We start from the raw sequence: 21,460 nt of genomic DNA, 5'->3' as shown, positions 1-21,460 counted from the left end.
AACCAAAAGTATTGAGACAAATTCCCTTGTATGTGTATTAAAGTTGTACAAAGTAAAATATTTAGTCTCATATTCATATCACGCAATGATTACATCAAGCTTGTGACTCTACACATTTGTTGGGATGCATTTGCTGTTTGTTTTGGTCGTGATTCAGATTATTTTGTGCCCAATAGAAAGTAATGGTAAATCATTTATTGTGTCATTTTGGAGTCACTTTTATTGTAAAGAAGAGTATATGTTTCTATGTTTGCGGATAATCCTGAATGAAACGTGAAATGATGAGTGAGAAAGTTACAGACGCACAAATATCATACCCCCCAAAAAATATCTCGGGGGTAGGATATTTGTGCATCTGTAACTTTCTCACTCATCATTATTCATGATTAACTCACAAAATAATCTCAAACACAACCAAAACAAACAGAAAATGCATCCAACAAATGCTTGAAGTAGTCACTCATTGTTCGTGTTCGTGAGTCTTATCTTTTCATAGATAGATTTGAACTTTGTAGCGTAAACCATTAGGACTCTACAGACATTTTTGTAAAAAAAAAGACCCGGCCCGGGCCCTTTCGGGATCTGCCCTTGTCTCACCCCATTAATCAGACTAATGGTTGTTACCAACGGATGCAGAATAAATAGACAAATCCAATGGTACATCCAGATGTCTGTAGCTCAACCACAGTCGTCTCAAATAAAACTGTGAAGGACCTCGGCGTTACTCTGGACCCTGATCTGTCTTTTGACGAACATATCAAGACTGTTTCAAGGACAGCTTTTTTCCATCTACGTAACATAGCAAAAATCAGAAACTTTCTGTCCAAAAATGATGCAGAAAAATGTAACCACACTTTTGTTACTACCCGGATAAAGCACTAAATAAACTTCAGTTAGTGCTAAATACGGCTGCTAGAATCCTGACTAGAACCCAAAAATGTTATCATATTACTCCAGTGCTAGCCTCCCTACACTGGCTTTCTGTCAAGGCAAGGGTTGATTTCAAGGTTTTACTGCTAACCTACAAAGCATTACATGGGCTTGCTCCTACCTATCTCTCTGATTTGGTCCTACCGTACATACCTACACGTATGCTACGGTCACAAGACGCAGGCCTCCTAATTGTCCCTATAATTTCTAAGCAAACAGCTGGAGGCAGGGCTTTCTCCTATAGAGCTCCATTTTTATGGAATGGTCTGCCTACCCATGTGAGAGAAGCAAACTCGGTCTCAACCTTTAAGTCTTTACTGAAGACTCATCTCTTCAGTGGGTCATATGATTGAGTGTAGTCTGGCCCAGGAGTGTGAAGGTGAACGGAAAGGCTCTGGAGCAACGAACCGCCCTTGCTGTCTCTGCCTGGCCGGTTCCACTCTTTCCACTGGGATTCTCTGCCTCTAACCCTATTACAGGGGCTGAGCCACTGGCTTACTGGTGCTCTTTCATGCTGTCCCTAGGAGGGGTGTGTCACTTGAGTGGGTTGAGTCACTGATGTGATCTTCTTGTCTAGGTTGGTGCCCTCCCTTGGGTTGTGCTGTGCGGAGATCTTTGTGGGCTCTACTCGGCCTTGTCTCAGGATGGTAAGTTGGTGGTTGAAGATATCCCTCTAGTGGTGTGGGGGCTGTGCTTTGGCAAAGTGGATGGGGTTATATCCTTCCTGTTTGGCCCTGTCCGGGGGTAACATCGGATGGGGCCACAGTGTCTCCTGACCCCTCCTGTCTCAGCCTCCAGTATTTATGCTGCAGTAGTTTATGTGTCGGGGGGGCTAGGGTCAGTTTGTTATATCTGGAGTACTTCTCCTGTCTTATCCAGTGTCCTGTGTGAATTTAAGTATGCTCTCTCTAATTCTCTCTTTCTTTCTCTCTCTCGGAGGACCTGAGCCCTAGGACCATGCCTCAGGACTACCTGGCATGATGACTCCTTGCTGTCCCCAGTTCACCTGGCCGTGCTGCTGCTCCAGTTTCAACTGTTCTGCCTGTGATTATTATTATTTGACCATGCTGGTCATTTATGAACATTTGAACATCTTGGCCATGTTCTGTTATAATCTCCACCTGGCACAGCCAGAAGAGGACTGGCCACCCCCCATAGCCTGGTTCCTCTCTAGGTTTCTTCCTAGGTTTTGGCCTTTCTAGGGAGTTTTTCTTTTAGTTTGCTTCTACACCTGCATTGCTTGCTGTTTGGGATTTTAGGCTGGGTTTCTGTACAGCACTTTGAGATATCAGCTGATGTACGAAGGGCTATATAAATACATTTGATTTGATTTGAAGGTTTTAAAGGGGTTTAAAGTCCAAAACACACCAGTGGTAAGTTGGAACTCATTGGGTAAACATATCTCCCTAAGATATCACGCATTTGAATACCTTTTTGAAACCCCAATTAATAAAACAACAACAGCAACAGTCTGTTGTTGTGACACTCCGCCTGCCTGCTTCATGTGTGCCTGCATGGTTAACACCCTGCCCTAAATCCTGGTGATATGTTACACAAGCAACATGCTACAGTTGCAACATCATCAGTTAAATATATGTTGTAAATTATAGGTTTGTTTTATTTGCAGCTAAGAATGCTTTTTACATTGGTACTCATTGGTGGGGTTAGACAATAACACTTCAATAGTTTTATGGTAATAGAACCTGCAATTTGGGTCTGTGTGAAAGGTGGGCAACTCCTCCAATTACAAGTGACACAGTTTGTATTACTAGAAACTCCTTTTTATGATGCGCTACGTATAGGCAAATGGAAAATAATGGGTATTTATGAAAGGCGATGTTTTATGTTTTGCTCAACTACAGAGATAATACAGGCTACTCCTGTTACAGTACTGTATCGTGGAAAAGACTAGCTAATGCCCACAGCATATGGCTAAATCAGTCATTACAGAGATAATTGATATTTATGTAGAAGAAGACATTTTTAAGGAAGCCATGTGTTTAACTGTAATTAGCAAAACATATCTGGTGATTGCATCTGAAAAATGCCACATCAATTGAAGCCATATTGCTTCCATTTTATAAGGCCTTATGTTCCCCAGAAAAAAAAAATGATCTAAAGTTACGTAATTTATTGGACCCCTGAATGATTAACAGGAATCAGGTTGATTGTAAACATGGCACCGACACATATTTCATACCACCATCTGGGTCGCAAATGTTTACCATCGGTAACATACACCGCAAATACTACAGTTTAAGTATATAGTATGTGCAACATAAGGACACATAGAAGAGAGCTTGTAATTGGACCAATGTAAAAATAGATTTCAAGTGTTACGACTTTCAATGTATAGTACAGTACCAGTCAAAAGTTTGGACACACCTACTCATTCAAGGGTTTTTCTTCATTTTTACTATTTCCTACATTGTAGAATAATAGTGAAGACATCAAAACTATGAAATAACACATATGGAATCATGTAGTAACCAAAAATGTGTTTAACATATCAAAATATATTTTAGATTCTTCAAAGTAGTCATCCTTTACCTTGATGACAGCTTTGCACACTCTTGGCATTCTCTCAACCAGCTTCACCTGGAATGCTTTTCCAACAGTCTTGAAGGAGTTTCTACATATGCTGAGCACTTGCTGGCTGCTTTTCCTATACTCTGCGGTCCAACTCATCCCAAACCATCTCAATTGGGTTGAGGTCAGGTGATTGTGGAGATCAGGTCATCTGATGCAGCACTCCATCACTCTCCTTCTTGGTCAAATAGACTTACACAGCCTGGAGGCATGTTGGGTCATTGTCCTGTTGAAAAACAAATGATTGTGCCACTAAGCGCAAACCAGATGGGATGGTGTATCGGTGCAGAATGCTGTAGTAGCCATGCAGGTTAAATGTGCCTTGAATTCTAAATAAATCAATGACAGTCTAACCAGCAAAGCACCCCCACATCATCACACCTCCTCCTCCATGTTTCACAGTGGGAACTGATTCATGCAGTCTCCTCTGAACAGTTGATGTTGAGATGTGTCTGTTACTTGAACTCTGTGAAGCATTTATTTGGGCTGCAATTTATGAGGCTAGTAACTCTAATGAACTTATCCTCTGCAAATAAAATAAAATACAATGTTATTGGTCACATATACGTGTTTAGCAGATTTTATTGCGAGTGTAGCAAAGTACTTGTGCTTCTAGATCTGACAGTGTAGCAATAGCTAACAAGTAATATTTAACCATTTCACAACAAATACCTAATACACAAAAATCCAAGTAAAGGAATAAGAATATATAAATATGTGGACGAGCAATGTCAGAGCGGCATAGGCTAAGAGTAGAGTAGAGTAGAGAAAACAGTATATAAATATGAGATGAGTAATGCAAGATATGTAAACATTATTAAAGTGAAATTATTAAAGTGGCCAATGATTTCAAGTATGTATGTAGGCAGCAGCCTCTCTGTGCTAGTGATGGCCATTTAACAGTCTGATGGCCTTGAGATAGAAGCTGTTCTTCAGTCTCTCGGTCCCAGCTTTGATGCAACTGTACTGACCTCGCCTTCTGGATGATAGTGGGGTTAACAGACAATGGCTCGGGTGGTTGTTGTCCTTGATTATCTTTTTGGCCTTCCTGTGACATCGTGTGCTGTAAGTGTCCTGCAGAGGTAACTCTGGGTCTTCCTTTCCTGTGGAGGTCCTCATAAGAGCCAGTTTCATCATAATGCTTGATTGTTTTTGCAACAGCACTTGAAGAAACATTGAAAGTTCTTGAAATGTTCTCCATTGACTGACCTTCATGTCTTAAAGTAATGATGGACTGCCGTTTCTCTTTGCTTATTTAAGCTGTTCTTGTCATAATATGGACTTGGTATTTTACCAAATAAGCTATCTTCTGTGTACCATCCCTACCTTGTCACAACACAACTGATTGGCTCAAAAGCATGAAGAAGGAAATAAATTCCACAAATTAACTTTAACAAGGCATGTCTGTTAATTGAAATGCATTCCAGGTGACTACCACATGAAGCTGGTTGAGAGAATGTACAAAGCTGTCAGCAGGGCAAGGGATGGTTACTATGAAGAATCCCAAATATAAAATATATTTTGATTTGTTTAACTATTTTTTGGTTACTACATGATTCCATATGTGTTATTTCATAGTTTTGATGTCTTTACCATTATTCTACAATGTAGAAAATAGTAAAAATAAAGAAAAACCCTTGAATGAGTAGGTGTGTCCAAACTTTTGACTGGTACTGTATGTTGGGCGATGAATGATCAAACCAATAAGAATTCATCAAAAAATAATATTTTGTCTTATTTGAATGGGTTGGTGAATCTAACTTCATGTGTTTATGTGTGTTATTTAGATGAATGAGAAACCTTATGTTGTTGGGTTGTGTGTGACAGGAAGTGTTAAATATCTCCTGTGTGTTTTTTAAGACGTACAGTGGCATAGCAATTATCCCTCATAGCGCATATACCCAGAACCCTCAGTTAAGTTAGATAATAGTCTGGATTCCAATGCTTTAATGATATTTTTGGAATGCAGCAAACCAACATCAGGAAACAGGTTTCCTCATTAGTGGCTGTTTCTCCATACCATAGTAATAGGAGTCAGACATGTATGGCTCTCCAAGTACAACAACACTATCATACAAACCAAGACCAATACTATCACACCTTTTTAGTTCACTTTTTTTCAAGTGAAACATTACTGAACGTTGGAAAAGTTGGGAGTGCAATACAATCATATAGAAATATAATTACTGAAATAGTCTTACCAACAGGTAAAAAAAAATATTGCAGTAAATCAGCTTTAATATTGCAGATTGTGGCTTCCATCAATGTAATTGTCTGCATAATTTCCAAACCCCCAAACTATATTATTTTGTAAATATACAGTATTTATAATATATATATATTATATTTTCCCCTAACCCTACCACCCCTTCTATAATAGGAGTAATCAAATGGACAACAACACCTAGGCTTCTCTTTCCAGTTTATACAGTTTATACAGTTGAAGTTGGAAGTTTACATACATTTAGGTCATTAAAACTTGTTTTTCAATCACTCCACAAATGTCTTGTTAACAAACTATAGTTTTGGCAAATCGATTAGGATATCTACTTTGCGCATGACACAAGTCATTTTTCCAACAATTGTTTACAGACAGATTATTTCACTTATAATTCACTGTATCACAATTCCAGTGGGTCAGAAGTTTAGATGCACTAAATTGACTGTGCCTTTAAACAGCTTGGAAAATTCCAGAAAATGATGTCATGGCTTTAGAAGCTTCTGATAGGCCAATTGACATAATTTGTCAATTGGAGGTGTACCTGTGGATGTATTTCAAGGGCTACCTTCAAACTCAGTGCCTCTTTTCTTGACATCATGGGAATATCAAAAGAAATCAGCCAAGACCTCAGAAAAAAATTGTGGACCTCCACAAGTCTGGTTCATCCTTGGGAGCAATTTCCAAACACCTGAAGGTACCACGTTCATCTGTACAAACAAAAGTACGCAAGTTGAAACACCATGGGACCACACAGCTGTCACACAGCTCAGGGAGGAGACACGTTTTTTCTCCTAGAGATGAACATACTTTGGTGTGAAAAGTGCAAATCAATCCCAGAACAACAGCAAAGGACCTTGTGAAGATGCTGGAGGAAACAGGTACAAAAGTATCTATATCCACAGTAAAACGAGTCCTATATCGACATAACCTGAAAGGCCGCTCAGCAAGGAAGAAGCCACTGCTCCAAAACCACCAAAAAGTTCAGACTATGGTTTGCAACTGCAGGACAAAGATTGTACTTTTGAGAAATGTCCTCTGGTCTGATGAAACAAAAATATAACTGTTTGGCAATAATGACCATCGTTATGTTTGGAGGAAAAAGGGGGATGCATGCAAGCCAAAGAACACCATCCCAACCGTGAAGCACGGGGGTGGCAGCATCATGTTGTGGGTGTGCTTTGCTGCAGGAGGGACTGGTGCACTTCACAAAATAGATGGCATCATGAGAAGGGAAAATCGTGTGGATATATTGAAGCAGCATCTCAAGACATCAGTCAGGAAGTTCAAGCTTGGTCACAAATTGGTCTTCCAAATGGACAATGACCCCAAGCATACTTCCAAAGTTGTGGCAAAATGGCTTAAGGACAACAAAGTCAAGGTATTGGAGTGGCCACCACAAAGCCCTGACCTCAATCCTTTAGAAAATGTGTGAGCAGAACTGAAAAAGTGTGTTTGAGCAAGGAGGCCAACAAACCTGACTCAGTTACACCAGCTCTGTCTGGAGGAATGGGCCAACATTGACCCAACTTATTGTGGGAAGCTTGTGGAAGGCTACCCAAAACGTTTGACCCAAGTTAAACAATTTAAAGGCAATGCTACCAAATACTAATTGAGTGTGTGTTACCTTCTGACCTACTGGGAATGTGATGAAAGAAATAAAAGCTGAAATCATTCTCTCTACTATTATTGTGACATTTCACACTCTTTAAATAAAGTGGTGATCCTAACTGACCTAAGACAGGGAATTTCTACTGGGATTAGATGTCAGGAATTGTGAAAAACTGATTTTAAATGTATTTGGCTAAGGTGTACAGAAACTTCCTACTTCAACTGTATATACATTTTACGGATACAGTCAATTTTACAATAGTTATATTTTGTTTATTTTTAGTCTCACCCTTTAGCTCCACTCAACCACTTCCATCTATGTCTGTTCTATTTGCCATATATTTTTCAACTGTGCTGTGATGTTTCACATAACTTCTGACGCTTTATATTCTCATAGTTTCTACAGATTGAAAATGAAAGATAAACCTTTTTGCTTGGAGTAGTATTATATTATTGATCGAATGACTATGACTTTTTAAATCACGACATCAGTCAGGAAGTACATACACATGTTTAGCAGATGTTATTGTGGGTGTAGTGAAATCCCCTTATTGTATGGGACACTTTTAAATGTGCCTTTAGAGGCCATGCAATTCAATACTCATCTTTAAAACAAAATCAATTAAGGTCAAATAATTCATATTAACAAAAGAAATAGAGGGACAAACAGTACAGATAGATAGCAATAAAAACTGTACCATAGAGGCACAGAACACGGTTGTTCAGAGGAGCTAGCCACCAACACAAAATTACAAACTAGCTGCAGATCGTTTCGTTTGACCTTTTTTCAATTGACATTTCTTTGCATATATAGTTGAAGTCGGAAGTTGACGTACAAATTAGCCAAATACATTTAAACTCAGTTTTTCACAATTCCTGACATTTAATCCAAGTAAATATTCCCTGTTTTAGGTCAGTTAGGATCACCACTTTATTTTAAGTATTTGGTAGCATTGCCTTCAAATTGTTTAACTTGGGTCAAACATTTCGGGTAGCTTTCCACAAGCATCCCACAATAAATTGGGTGAATTTTGGTCCACTCCTCTAGACAGAGCTGGTGTAACTGAGTCAGGTTTGTCAGTCCTTGCTCGCACACGCTTTTTCAGTTCTGCCCACAAATGTTCTATAGGATTGAGGTCAGGTCTTTGTGATGGCCACTCCAATACCTTGACTTTGTTGTCCTTTAGCCATTTTGCAACAGCTTTGGAAGTATGCTTGGTGTCACTGTCCATTTGGAAGACCCATTTGCGACCAAGCTTTAATTGATGTCTTGAGATGTTGCTTCAAAATATCCACAGAATTTTCCTCCTCATGATGCAATCTATTTTGTGACGTGCACCAGTCCCTCCTGCAGCAAAGCACCGCCACAACATGATGCTACCACTCCCGTGCTTCACGGTTGGTTGGTGTTCTTCGGCTTGCAAACCTCCCCCATTTTCCTCCCAAACATAACGATGGTCATTATGGCCAAACAGTTCTATTTTTGTTTCACCAGAGCAGAGAACATCTCCAAAAAGTACGATATTTGTCTTCATGTACAGTTGCAAACCATATTATTTTTTTGTGGGGGTTTTGGAGCAGTGGCTTCTTCTTTGCTGGGCGGCCTTTCAGGTTATGTTGATATAGGACTTGTTTTACTGTGGATATAGATACTTTTGTACCTGTTTCCTCCAGCATCTTCACAAGGTCCTTTGCTGTTGTTCAGGGATTGATTTGCACTCTAGGAGACAGAACGCTTCTCCTTCCTGAGCGCTATGACGGCTGCGGGATCCCATTGTGTTTATACTTGCGTACTATTGTTTGTACAGATGAACGTGGTACCTTCAGGCGTTTGGAAATTGCTCCCAAGGATGAATCAGACTTGTGGAGGTCTACAAATTTTTTTCTGAGGTCTTGGCTGATTTCTTTTGATATTCCCATGATGTCAAGCAAAGAGGCACTGAGTTTGAATGTAGCCCTTGAAATACATCCACAGGTCCACCTCCAATTGACTCAAATGATGTCAATTGGCCTATCAGAAGCTTCTAAAGCCATGACATCATTTTCTGGAATTTTCCAAGCTGTTTAAAGGCACAGTCAACTTAGTGCATCTAAACTTCTGACCCATTTTGACTGTCTGAGAAACGCTGTCTCGTTCCGACTCCCAACACGTTCATTATTATGAGATTGAATATTGAAACAATGTTGCAAATGTTGGAAAGACAGAGAGCAAGGTTTATACAAATCTCCACCGTTGAAAACTAAATGTTATTCTAAAAAAAATGTGAGATAATGTCGAGATGCTTTTTATAGTGGAGATCAAGTTTATAAATTACCTGGCTGGGCTGAGACAGTTGATTGCGCAGTCAGATGGAACAGAGTAAATAGGCATTTTAACATCATAGATTTAGCCGGTGGTAACTTGTGGAATAGACACTGGCTGGAATGTGATTTTAACCAATCAGCATTCAGGATTAGACCCACCCCGTTGTATAATGTTTAATAAACCAGGGTGGTACCTAGATTGAACAATGGTAAAAGAGCCTCTTAATCTGTTTGTTATGTAGGGATTAGAAGAAATAAAGAGCACAAGGCATGATTCCATCAGGAACTGGTTATTGGTTTGATCAAAGACTATGTTCTTTGATCAAAAGACTTGTCTGTCATCAAGTATAATATAAATAATATAATAATATGGATTAGAATAATAATAATAATAATATAAATAATTAGGAGGGGCAGAATCAAGGACATTCAATAAGCGTCATTAACCTTCTCAGAACATCTTATTATTGTCTCACTATTGTGTTTCAGCGGTGAAATCAACAGCCATGGACATAGTGGAAGAGCAGCAACATAGTGGAAGAGCAGGTCCCTCCCTGGATGTCACCAAAATGCAAAATGCTTCAGATAATTACAGGGAGGAGAGAGGGTGTCTCCTACATACAGTTTTAGATGATCCAGCTGAACTATATAAGTGCTTTCTCGGTCTCAACATATAGAGACACGGAGGTAAAGAAGACAGACCACAACCGCTACATAATATACAGGTGAGTGTTTGGATAATACAGTTAGAGAATAATGCATGTATTATTACTATGAGCATCCCTCTTACGGTCAACATCCAATAATGGAATTAATTAAATTAGGTTGGTAATGGAATTATACACAGAATTAAAACATTATTACTCTTTATTTGTTGGTGTTCTTCAGCTGAATGAGTCTTACCATATCTACTTTTGTCTTGCAGCTCTTAACACATAAAAAGCAATATGGCAGGTCAGTATTTGCCTCGTTCTACTCTGGTCTATATTCAAGAAAGATGTCTATGGTGACTGTGTAATTCCAAAATTCTAACAAAATAACTCAAAAATATTGCTGAATAAATAAATATAAATATATGAATTCAAAATATGTCCCTGTATTTAGCTAACTATCCTTAAAAAAAGAGAAAAAGTTAAATCTAAATTGGCATATTTTATTAGGTGCGAGCTTTGAGCAGGAGTTTCTGGATACCCACAATGCATACAGGAGAAAGCATGGCACCGCCGAACTGACCCTGAGCAGAGACCTGTGCAACTCTGCTCAGGAATGGGCTGACCACTTGGTAGCAATCAATACCATGCAGCACAGCAATACGAACAATGGAGAGAACCTCTACTACACATGGAGCTCTGCCCCCAATACTCTAACGGGTGGGTTACAATATTTCACTTTGACACTGTCAAGTTGGGTTTTAGAATTTGACGGCTCATGCGTCTTTGATACTAGTACTCTCGCCGTAGATGTGCTAATACTCATTCAGATTACAGTGTGTATTTGCCATGTCAAGTAGGAGGGGTCCTTACATTTGTACCTGACTGCATGTTTTAGGGAAGGAGGCTGTCGACAACTGGTACAGCGAGATCAAAGACTACAACTTCAGCGAACCTGGATTCACCTCAAACACTAGTACACTGTTATTACACATCTTTCTGGAAAATGTGTGGTTTGAGATCAGGTGTTCAGAACGCAAATTATGTCGAACTTAAACAGAAAGCTTTCAACCATATTGGATATAACAAAGCCAAGACCCAGAGATGCCGCTTTAATCGTAACCTTATGTATTGTGGCATTTCTCCAATAGGCCATTTCACCCAGGTGGTGTGGAAGGAGAGTACTGAGGTGGGGGTGGGCCTGGGGATTAATGGCGAGACTGTCTTTGTGGTAGGCCAGTACAACCCAGCAGGAAACATGAACATGGAGGGATACTTTATAGATAACGTCCTCCCTGAAGGTAACTGATTGTCTATTCAAAAATCAATGATCTACACCTGAATTGATAACTAAGCCAGTCATGTTCTGTTACAGTAACTGTAGTGTCATGGGGTACAGTGTTGGTATACAGTACATGCTGCTCTTGCATGTTACCCCAGTTTACTAACCCCTCATGTCAGCAGGCTCATGCTTCACTATGCTCCGTTGTCTCTTTCCAGTGTAATAAAAGGCTGTGTGGCGGCGGTGGCGGCGAGAAGAACACCTCTGGTTCAGACACCTCGAGCCAACCACCTCGCTCCGAGGCAACATGCACTGTGCTATAGGAGCCATAGTGATCAGCCTTCTCCTGTCTGCATGTCGACGGACCCTCATCGTTGGTCATATTGGTCTGTAGCTGCTTCACTTGCATAGTCAAGCTAATGAAAGAGGAGGATTGTTAACAGACATCTTCTACTGATTCAGGTACACAGAGAAAATGACTGAATATTAAACAAAGAAAGTCCAACACAATGGCATTCCTACATGCTCTTCAACTTTCTCATCATGATTTTTAACAAACCTAGGATTTCTTTTGATGAATCCATACACCCATACAAGAATGCCAGTATGCTGGGATGTCTTCTTCCAATCATCCATAAAAAGCCATGGTTTCCAATACAGCCAGTAGATGGCAGTAGATGGTTGGTATGTGATTGCTCTCAGGGAGTGTTGGGAGTGGGTGTGGAATAAGGGAGGGGTTTGGAGTCGGACACACAATGGACTGCTTAGCAGCTGCCTAAAGTGACAGGCCTCTGAAAGAGATCATCACACCAAATGAGTACATGTTTGTAAACCGTCCCAGAGATTTTTTTTCTTATGGGAGAATGTAGTTGTGTCCAATATGCTTCAATCAACACTATAAATGGTAAGAAAAATGTATTTATTGAAATCATTGATTGATTGATTCAAATCTATGTCACTACCACAGAGCTCATTTAAACCATTTGGAGATCATCTCTGCCCTTAGAAAAGAGAAGAAAAACGCCACAGAGAAAAATACATTTGATTGGGAGACTATGTTAATGAGTGACTTGAAAGAGTGTACATGCAATTGATTTATTAATGAATGGACAGTTCTGATCAAAATGATTTGAACCATCTCAACATCTGCTCTGGCACAACCTATTGTACCATACATCAGATATGAGGCTTATTCTGAGTGCCCTCTAGTGGGCCAGTATTTATTACAAGAGGTCATGAAAATATGTATTTTCACTCTAATCTCAAAATCCCAGATGCAGCAGCATTACATTAGCACCCTCCAGAAGGTTATAAATCCAGATTGATCCAGTGTACCGGCTCATCCTCAATCACACCCATTACCTTCCATCTCAGCCACCACCCCACTCAGTCAGTCCGCCAGTGGCAGTGATAGCCCACTACATAACCAGCATAGTATATTGTCCGTAATGTGATGTTTTTGTAAGCCTGTTTTGGTAAGTGTCATAGTGGAGGGCTGGACTTCCCCGGGCCACAGCTGACTATGTTCTCTGAGTATGCATCATCATTCTCAGTGAGCTCAGTGGATGCTGCATAGTCTGGGGCTGAATGTCCGTCAGCATTAGCATCAGCTGTGCTTCCTGACTGACTGTTCTCCCAGGGGACCAGCTATGGAGACAGATAAAGAAGCACAGTTAAAGGCAAGCATGCATGGCCAATCTCTGGAAAATCAATGGACGAAGGATACGTACCCTCTCTGCGTCTGGGCACTGTTCCATTATTCATACTGCAGCCTAGCCTACTCCCCCACCATTGAAGGAGTGCCCTCCCTCTCTCTTACAATAATGAAACTATTAAGGACAGATATGGTGATACAGTTTACTACACTTAGAGATAGGGCATCTATCAGACATCTATTTCTTGTAACAGTGTCTCAGAGTGAATGTAAATACTGAGGAGAGTTGTGGCTGAATCACTGGGGTCCCTGAGTAGACATACTGTACAGTACCACTGCCTCACGTCAGATGGCGTCACTCCTACGCGATGATCGTCCCTCAACCGATCAGTGCAGACGTGAGACAAAGGTGCAGTACATGATAATTGTGAGACACAGCTGTTCCTGTCCAACACCTGCCCTGTAATATTAGTCCCACCCCCCATTCCACCCACAATTGTAGTGTGTAGTGCAGGCCAGGGCAGACCACCTCTGATTTTTGGTTTTAGACTACTAAATGTCACCCAAATAACTGTTGGGAGAACCCTCTTGTAACAAGTAACCATCTGTCTGTACCAATATGCTGGCTAGCTCTTGAAGCTGGGCAGGACTGGGAGTGGCAAGTGCTTTACAATCTTTTAGATATATGTCCACTGTCAAGCTGTAGCAAATCAGCATCCATTTATAAATTGCCTTGGGTGTACGTGTTCTACACTGGTAGAAAACGGTCAGGACGCAGTGCTTGGATAGCAACATGACATTCCGACTGCGAATAGTGTGGACTAGCTAGCATTTGCATTCTGCCTGGGAGTCTTTTTTTGCATGGTCAAAGTCTCTTTGTTATGGTGATCAATTACAAGAGCAAACAATGTGGATGTGCAGCTCTGTCTACCGTTCTCTCACACTACCCTGAGAATAATGTAGTAATAAAGATATAACACAGATTCTGTTATATCTACAATGTCCTAATCCTTTTGCTATGGGTGTAGCATAATGCACCACTGCAACACTATCTGGCAGTACACAAAGAGGATAGGGTGCAATACTGCAGAGGGTGGGGAGATGCAGGAAAGATGCAGAGTCAGGACAAGGCAATTTAACCATCAACCTTCTGGGGAGCTCTAGTCTAGTGGGACAGCCAGGCTGTCTGTGAGCAGATAATGAGGTATCATTATGGCCAAATTTGAGAAAATTGCTACCCAAGTCCACAAAGAGGCCAGCAAATACCCTCCCTTCGACTCGGAGGGGCTTTTATGCGGATGTACAGTAGACACACTCAGCTTGTTGTCAGCCTCACATCAAATGACAGCACACCACACAGGGTACAGTCAGATTCTATTCCCCTCCAAACAGATGAATAATGAATTTACTGCAGAGCAGTAGCAACTGCAGAGGGATAAAAATGGGTTGGATGAAAAGGAAATGTCACTCCCGCAGTCCTGTCTTGAGGCTTTCTATTGTTGTATAGGCCCATCCCTTTTCTGTCTGCTACTTTTAACTGAGATTGAAGCTAAGGCTAAGATACAGGCTAGGTTGAGACAGAACTAGAATGGGGATAATATGTGTGACAGACAGAGGATGGTATGGGAGAAGTATTGTGTGAAACCATAATGAGCTGCTACCACTGTGTAGAATGTTATTCATGGAAATGCCTTTGTGACTGATTACTTTTGTCTCTCCTCTTCTTCTGTCAGCCCCAACAAAGAAAGCCCCACCGTTTTCCCCTTGTTACTATTAACACACCCAGCTGACTGTGCCCTGTCCTCTGTGACAGTGGCCACAACAGGGTATGAAGAATGGAGGGGGCCATGAAACTATAGTTGAAAGTACACTCTGGTTGAGATTCGGATTACATGTTGGTCATATTTGTCACCAGCCCAACTGAACACCGCCTGCAGTCATAGGCATATGTCTAGGCTAGTATTCTGCATGTATGTACTATTTTCTACATTGTAGAATGATAGTGAAGACATCAAAACTATGAAATAACAAATATGGAATAATGCAGTAACCAAAACTTGTTAAAACAAATTATATTTCAGATTCTTCAAATTAGCCACCCTTTGCCTTGATGACAGCTTTGCACACTATTAGCACAGGTAGCCTAGTGGTTAGAGCATTGGGCCAGTAACCGAAAGGTTGCTAGAGCGAATCCCCGACCTGACAAAATACAAATCTGTCATTCTGGCCTGAATTTGTTCCTAACTGACTTGCATAGTTAAATAAAGATAAAATATATATTTTTTTATCTCAACCAGCTTCATGAAGAATGCGTTTGCAACATTCTTAAAGGATTTCCCACATATGCTGAGCATTTGTTGGCTGCTTTTCCTTCACTCCGCGATCCAACTCATCCCAAACCATCTCAAGGCTTAATCTACATGAAAACGCATGTGATGCATACAGTGGTAAGAGCTGTAAGTGGGCCTTTAATCATCAAACTAGGTCCTCTATCAAGGTTTGCTCAATGGATATCGTTCATAACTAACAAAGAAACAGGGTGTTGCTCCTCTGTCCTCCAACGCACAGCTCTGTGCCCATGCAGTTGATGAGTGCTGGCGTCACAGAAGCATTCTCCACCTGGCACACAGTTTAACTATTAATAAGCCCCCCTGCCCTAATTCCAGCACTGACTCAGCCATGCACTGCTCCCTTCCCAATCTCTCTCCTGTTGCTGCACCCCTCCCAGTTCTGTTCATCCTTCCAGACTGTGGCTGTCTCCCTGGGGTGTTGAGATCGATAGTGTATGCTAAACTGGATTTGAGCTATTTCATTGCACCATGTACCTGTTGTTTTATATTATATAATTGAGACTTTGCCAATACAATGATTTATACAATTTAACATGGCATCTTAAACATTTTACTGGACTGTCTGTCACTTTATGACTAGACTATCTTGTGAACAGTAATACATACTAAGGAGCCGGATACTTTGGTTCACAGGTCAGAGTCTGCCATTGGCATTTGCATAGAGACACATTATATTATCAGACATGGATTAATTCCAAATAATAGGCTATGTAAATGCAGGATTTCTTCTAGCTTTGTGTATGATAATCCTGTGATGAAGTTCTCACTGTGGTCTTTAAGGGGAAAGGAGCAACAGCCAAGATGTCTGTGTGTCGCACCTGACACAGCCCAGGCAGCCATGTTTAACAGTGCGCAAAAAGGGAGTCGCCCATAATCAGAAATATGTAACAACAATAACACTGAGAATTGGGGATATAAATGACTATGGGTTACTATAATCTCATAGAATGTTTCCGGTCTGGTGCCACAGGCTGTAGCCTCTTGCATTTCGATTATTATATTAGATAACAAAATAACTGACATCTGTTCGATAACATTTTAGATCCCTTTCTTGACAGAACGCATAAAATATTTAGTTGGATACATGTTCTATAACAAAATGTACATCTTAAGACGAAATAGCTGCCTTTTACCACCACGAAGAAATGCCAGGAATGGTTACAAAGTAACAATGAGCCACGTGGACTTGGAATAAATTGGTGAGGTATTTCGTAGTTTTACCATTTAATGTGAAAACGTTTCACGTATTTTTTTGGAGTTAACGGATGTCTCTCTTAATCATGTAATCTGTGCGGTTTATTGGACAATAAATATTTAGAATTTATAGTTTAAAAGGAGATAAGATTTTCGCCGGCATAAAGGAAGTAGGACCTATCTTCAAGATTATGTGAGAATCACACGTTTGCGTTCAGTTTGAATGACAGAAAGAATAGGCCAACGAAACTCATTCTTTATGAATATGATTGGTGTAGAAGTGTGTCAATAACTGGGTCTGATAAGCATTAGCCAATAAATGTTTCAGATTTGGTGACATGGAATTTAAGGGGAGGGCACAACGTTCTTCTTATATAGTATGGGAGCACATTCTTTCAGCGCAGTCTAAGAAAGGATAGAACTGGTTTTTTATTCGTATAAGAGTTGTTCTACAGTCAAAGTAAAAATGAGGGAAATTGTGCATCTTCAGGCTGGACAGTGTGGAAACCAGATCGGAGCTAAGGTTTGTACAATTATTATTATTATTTTTTTTTTTTGTTAATGAATTTGGTGCAACTCGTGCGATAAATAGGCGTGCGTAAAATCGCCGGTTCTTTGTATGTGTCCAGTTAACCCCACCCAAAGAACTGTATTGTTAATGAAAATTACTGTTAATTATATTCCTAACCTATTGATTGGTTTGTTTGTGTACAAATGAAAAGAGCTTTGGTGTTATTTATGCACTTCTGTATATTTTTATTCGACCGGTTTTATTTGGTCTCGAAATCATCTTGACACTGTATTAGCGAGTAAGTCAATACACATGAGAATGGGTATTAAGAAATTTCCATTTTTTTTTAAACATTTGTATTAACGATATCAAAATGATCGATTAAATATGAAAATACGTGGGCCTATGGATTACCATAATTTACCGACCTACTGCAATGCGCAAAATGGGAAGTAGTTCCGATGCCAAATAACATGGCCATATTACAACTAATCGCTTCAGTAGTGAATACAATTCGGTTGTCTTAATATACATAAGAATTCTTACCCTCCAAAAAAAGGAAAGAATTTGACATTTGTTCAACGATACATTATGGCCTACACTTTTTTCGATTCATTGAGCGCGTGCCCCGCCCGTTTCTCTGGCGGATGTGGGCTGCGTTTCAGCAAGTGACGTATTTGAGAATTTCAAAACCACAACTGATGCGTTTCAACCAATCGGAGGTCATGCCGCGCGCGCGGAATTGTATAGGAGGGAGGTTTTCATTCCAGATGCCTAACTCAAAAACGTATGTGCCTATCTAACGTTAAATGCAATAAAGTAGATTTGATCCAACGAGGTGATCAAATGAGAATATTGAACCTATGTAATAATGGCATAGGCCTACCAGTGTAATGGTATTTATTGTTTACATGCATTTGATGGATGGATCCCACTTTGAATGGCATATTAGCTTAGCTAATATTGTGCGTTCTAGACTTAAACCTAATGCTCCTCTTGCAGTTCTGGGAGGTGATCAGTGACGAGCATGGCATTGACCCAACTGGTACATACCATGGGGACAGTGACCTCCAGCTAGATAGGATTAACGTGTACTACAATGAAGCCTCAGGTAAAGCCTTGTTTGTCTAATTTATTACCACATTCATTACATTCTGTTATACTTCTCAATTTAATATATGTGTGGTTCTGACATTTACCTTTCTTTTCCTCATGGTTGTCTAGGTGGTAAATACGTGCCCCGCGCTGTGCTTGTCGACTTGGAGCCAGGGACCATGGACTCTGTGAGATCCGGACCCTTCGGCCAGATCTTCAGACCCGACAACTTTGTGTTTGGTAGGTCCCTTTGCTTCTTATTTTACTTTTTGAATATGAAGCAAGATACTGTAGATGATGTCACCAAAGAAAGGAGAGATGATTTACACATCTCTTATTTTGCAGGCCAGAGTGGTGCTGGAAACAACTGGGCCAAGGGCCACTACACAGAGGGAGCTGAGCTGGTGGACTCAGTCCTGGATGTTGTGAGGAAGGAGGCAGAGAGCTGTGACTGTCTGCAGGGCTTCCAGCTCACCCACTCCCTGGGAGGTGGAACTGGCTCTGGCATGGGCACCCTGCTCATCAGCAAGATCCGTGAAGAGTACCCCGACCGCATCATGAACACCTTCAGCGTGGTGCCCTCACCCAAAGTATCAGACACTGTGGTGGAGCCCTACAATGCCACCCTGTCAGTCCACCAGCTAGTGGAAAACACTGACGAGACCTTCTGTATTGACAACGAGGCTCTCTACGACATCTGCTTCCGTACCCTGAAACTCACTACTCCCTCCTACGGCGACCTCAACCACCTGGTGTCGGCCACAATGAGCGGCGTCACAACCTGCCTGCGGTTCCCAGGACAGCTGAATGCTGACCTCCGCAAGCTGGCCGTCAACATGGTGCCCTTCCCCCGCCTCCACTTCTTCATGCCCGGATTTGCCCCCCTCACCAGCAGGGGGAGCCAGCAGTACCGCTCCCTCACTGTTCCCGAGCTCACCCAGCAGATGTTCGACGCCAAGAACATGATGGCCGCCTGCGACCCCCGCCACGGACGCTACCTTACAGTGGCTGCCATCTTCCGCGGGCGAATGTCCATGAAGGAGGTAGACGAGCAGATGCTGAACGTGCAGAACAAGAACAGCAGCTACTTCGTTGAATGGATCCCCAACAATGTCAAGACCGCCGTCTGCGACATTCCCCCGCGTGGCCTCAAGATGGCCGCCACCTTCATTGGTAACAGCACAGCAATCCAGGAGCTGTTCAAGCGTATCTCCGAGCAGTTCACAGCCATGTTCAGGCGTAAGGCTTTCCTCCATTGGTACACAGGTGAGGGTATGGACGAGATGGAGTTCACTGAGGCAGAGAGCAACATGAACGACCTGGTGTCTGAGTACCAGCAGTACCAGGACGCCACCGCTGAGGAGGAGGGAGAGTTTGAGGAGGAGGGAGAAGAGGAGCTGGCCTAAATGTTTGTGTAATTGTGCTCTTCCAAGCTGTGTTCACTGACATGTCAGTCTCAACCTTTCCAGTGTTCCATTATCTGTCTGTTTTTGTTTTGTCATCTCTGCTATTACTGTCATTTCTTGTCTGTACAGAAACATGTCAATAAAATTTCTTATGTTTAAAGTGCTGTTTCCCTTGATTCAATGATTACTATTTTTCAATAATTAAAATACCCAATAATACACTTCTGCCATTCTCCAGTTATTCAACTAAGCATACTGTTTTTTTTAGTGGCAACAATCTTTACCTCTCAACATGCATCATAAATTGGGTGGTTTGAGCCCTGAGTGCTGATTGGCTGACAGCCTTGGAATATCAGACCATATACCGCTGGTATGATAAAACGTTCATTTTTTACAGCTCTAATCACGTTAACCAGTTTATAATAGCAATAAGGCACCTTGGGGGTTTGTGGTAAATAGAATGGCTAAGGGCTGTATCCAGGCACTCTGCGTTGCATCATGCACAAGAACAGCCCTTAACCATGGTATATTGGCCATATACCCCCCCCCCCCCCCCCCCGGGGCATTATTGCTTAAACAGTTTTATATATAAATGTAGAGCAGCTGGTGCATTTATGAAACCCCATAATTGACATTCCTGTAGGTTTTCTGTACACCGTAAGATGAGTGGCTACAGTGTTCCTAAGCACAGTCATGTGCTCAAAGATTTGTTTAGCCATGCCTCTGAAATCTTAGCGAGCTAAGCTCATGGCATGTTTGTTTTAAATGTTTGGAATTTTAGTCATGCAAGCTATGATTTAGTCTGACAACATGCACTGTAAAACTAATAACCCTGCTAGTTATCTAAAGACTTCTATCCTATTTGATCTTAACACAAAATTGGCAAACAGTGAAATTTAGTTCCTTATGTCTATTTTGATGTTGGCACACACAAGCATAAGCATACATGTATCATAATGAAGTTTATTGTTCATTTGGCTGACAAATGGGTCGCATGACACACATTAGAATGTCTGTACAGTCATTATGTAGCCATAGGTTGAATTTGACAATCCAAAGAAGAAGAAAACATTCAGCTGGATTTGGCATTTTCAGTTTTGTATATCCTAATGCGGACACCTGATATGCAGAGTGAAAAGTTTATCTCTCCTGAATAGAATTACGATTCTGTTGTAAACTCGCTGGCTGGTTAATACTGTGAGTCTATTGTATCTTTGTTGATCCCTGAAACTGTTATATGTCAACGTCTACAGAGCAAAGTTCAGTACCTGCCTGTCAGGCAATATTATCCCTGTCTGTGACGTGTTCATCCTGCCCAGCAACACCTCATGTGATAACTATTCAAGTATTCTTCCACCCTCTGGCACATAAAAAAAAAATATATCGCTTTGTTACTACTTTTACAAGTACGCAGCCAGTCTTACTCACAAAACCTTTCATTGTGCATTCATTTTGTATGTAGACATCTTTGTGAGGCTGGTTGGATGTACTGCCAACTTCTCGAAAACAACATTTTATGGTAGAGAAATTAACATTCAATTCTCTGGCAACAGCTCTGGGCGACATTCCTGCAGTCAGCATGCCAATTGCACGATCCCTTAAAACTTGATACATCTGTGGTATTATGTTGTGTGACAAAACTGCACGTTTTAAAGTGGCATTTTA

At 41.0% G+C, this 21,460-nt stretch overlaps 2 protein-coding genes across 3 annotated transcripts; both read left to right on the top strand.

Annotated features, from left to right (window-relative positions):
• Positions 1 to 10,309: 10,309 nt before the first annotated feature.
• LOC139389888 (Golgi-associated plant pathogenesis-related protein 1) lies at positions 10,310 to 11,885 on the top strand. Of its 2 annotated transcripts, XM_071136901.1 has the most exons (6): positions 10,310 to 10,377; positions 10,578 to 10,606; positions 10,813 to 11,022; positions 11,201 to 11,278; positions 11,454 to 11,603; positions 11,803 to 11,885. In XM_071136901.1, the coding sequence occupies exons 2-6, from the start codon at positions 10,600 to 10,602 to the stop codon at positions 11,805 to 11,807; spliced, it is 450 nt and encodes a 149-aa protein (XP_070993002.1). In that variant the 5' UTR covers positions 10,310 to 10,377; positions 10,578 to 10,599; the 3' UTR covers positions 11,808 to 11,885. The 2 variants fall into 2 exon arrangements, with proteins under 2 accessions (XP_070993002.1, XP_070993001.1); XM_071136900.1 differs by lacking the exon at positions 11,803 to 11,885 and having other exon boundaries at positions 11,454 to 11,611.
• A 5,219-nt stretch (positions 11,886 to 17,104) lies between these two features.
• On the top strand, positions 17,105 to 19,955 carry LOC139389882 (tubulin beta-1 chain). Its single transcript, XM_071136894.1, has 4 exons — positions 17,105 to 17,306; positions 18,297 to 18,405; positions 18,519 to 18,629; positions 18,735 to 19,955. The coding sequence occupies exons 1-4, from the start codon at positions 17,250 to 17,252 to the stop codon at positions 19,793 to 19,795; spliced, it is 1,338 nt and encodes a 445-aa protein (XP_070992995.1). The 5' UTR covers positions 17,105 to 17,249; the 3' UTR covers positions 19,796 to 19,955.
• Positions 19,956 to 21,460: the final 1,505 nt, after the last annotated feature.

This window comes from Oncorhynchus clarkii, chromosome 30 (assembly GCF_045791955.1).
Source record: "Oncorhynchus clarkii lewisi isolate Uvic-CL-2024 chromosome 30, UVic_Ocla_1.0, whole genome shotgun sequence".
Lineage (NCBI taxonomy): Eukaryota > Metazoa > Chordata > Actinopteri > Salmoniformes > Salmonidae > Oncorhynchus > Oncorhynchus clarkii.
The sequence above is the reverse complement of the archived record's forward strand: the minus strand, read 5'-3'. Positions and strand labels throughout refer to the sequence as shown.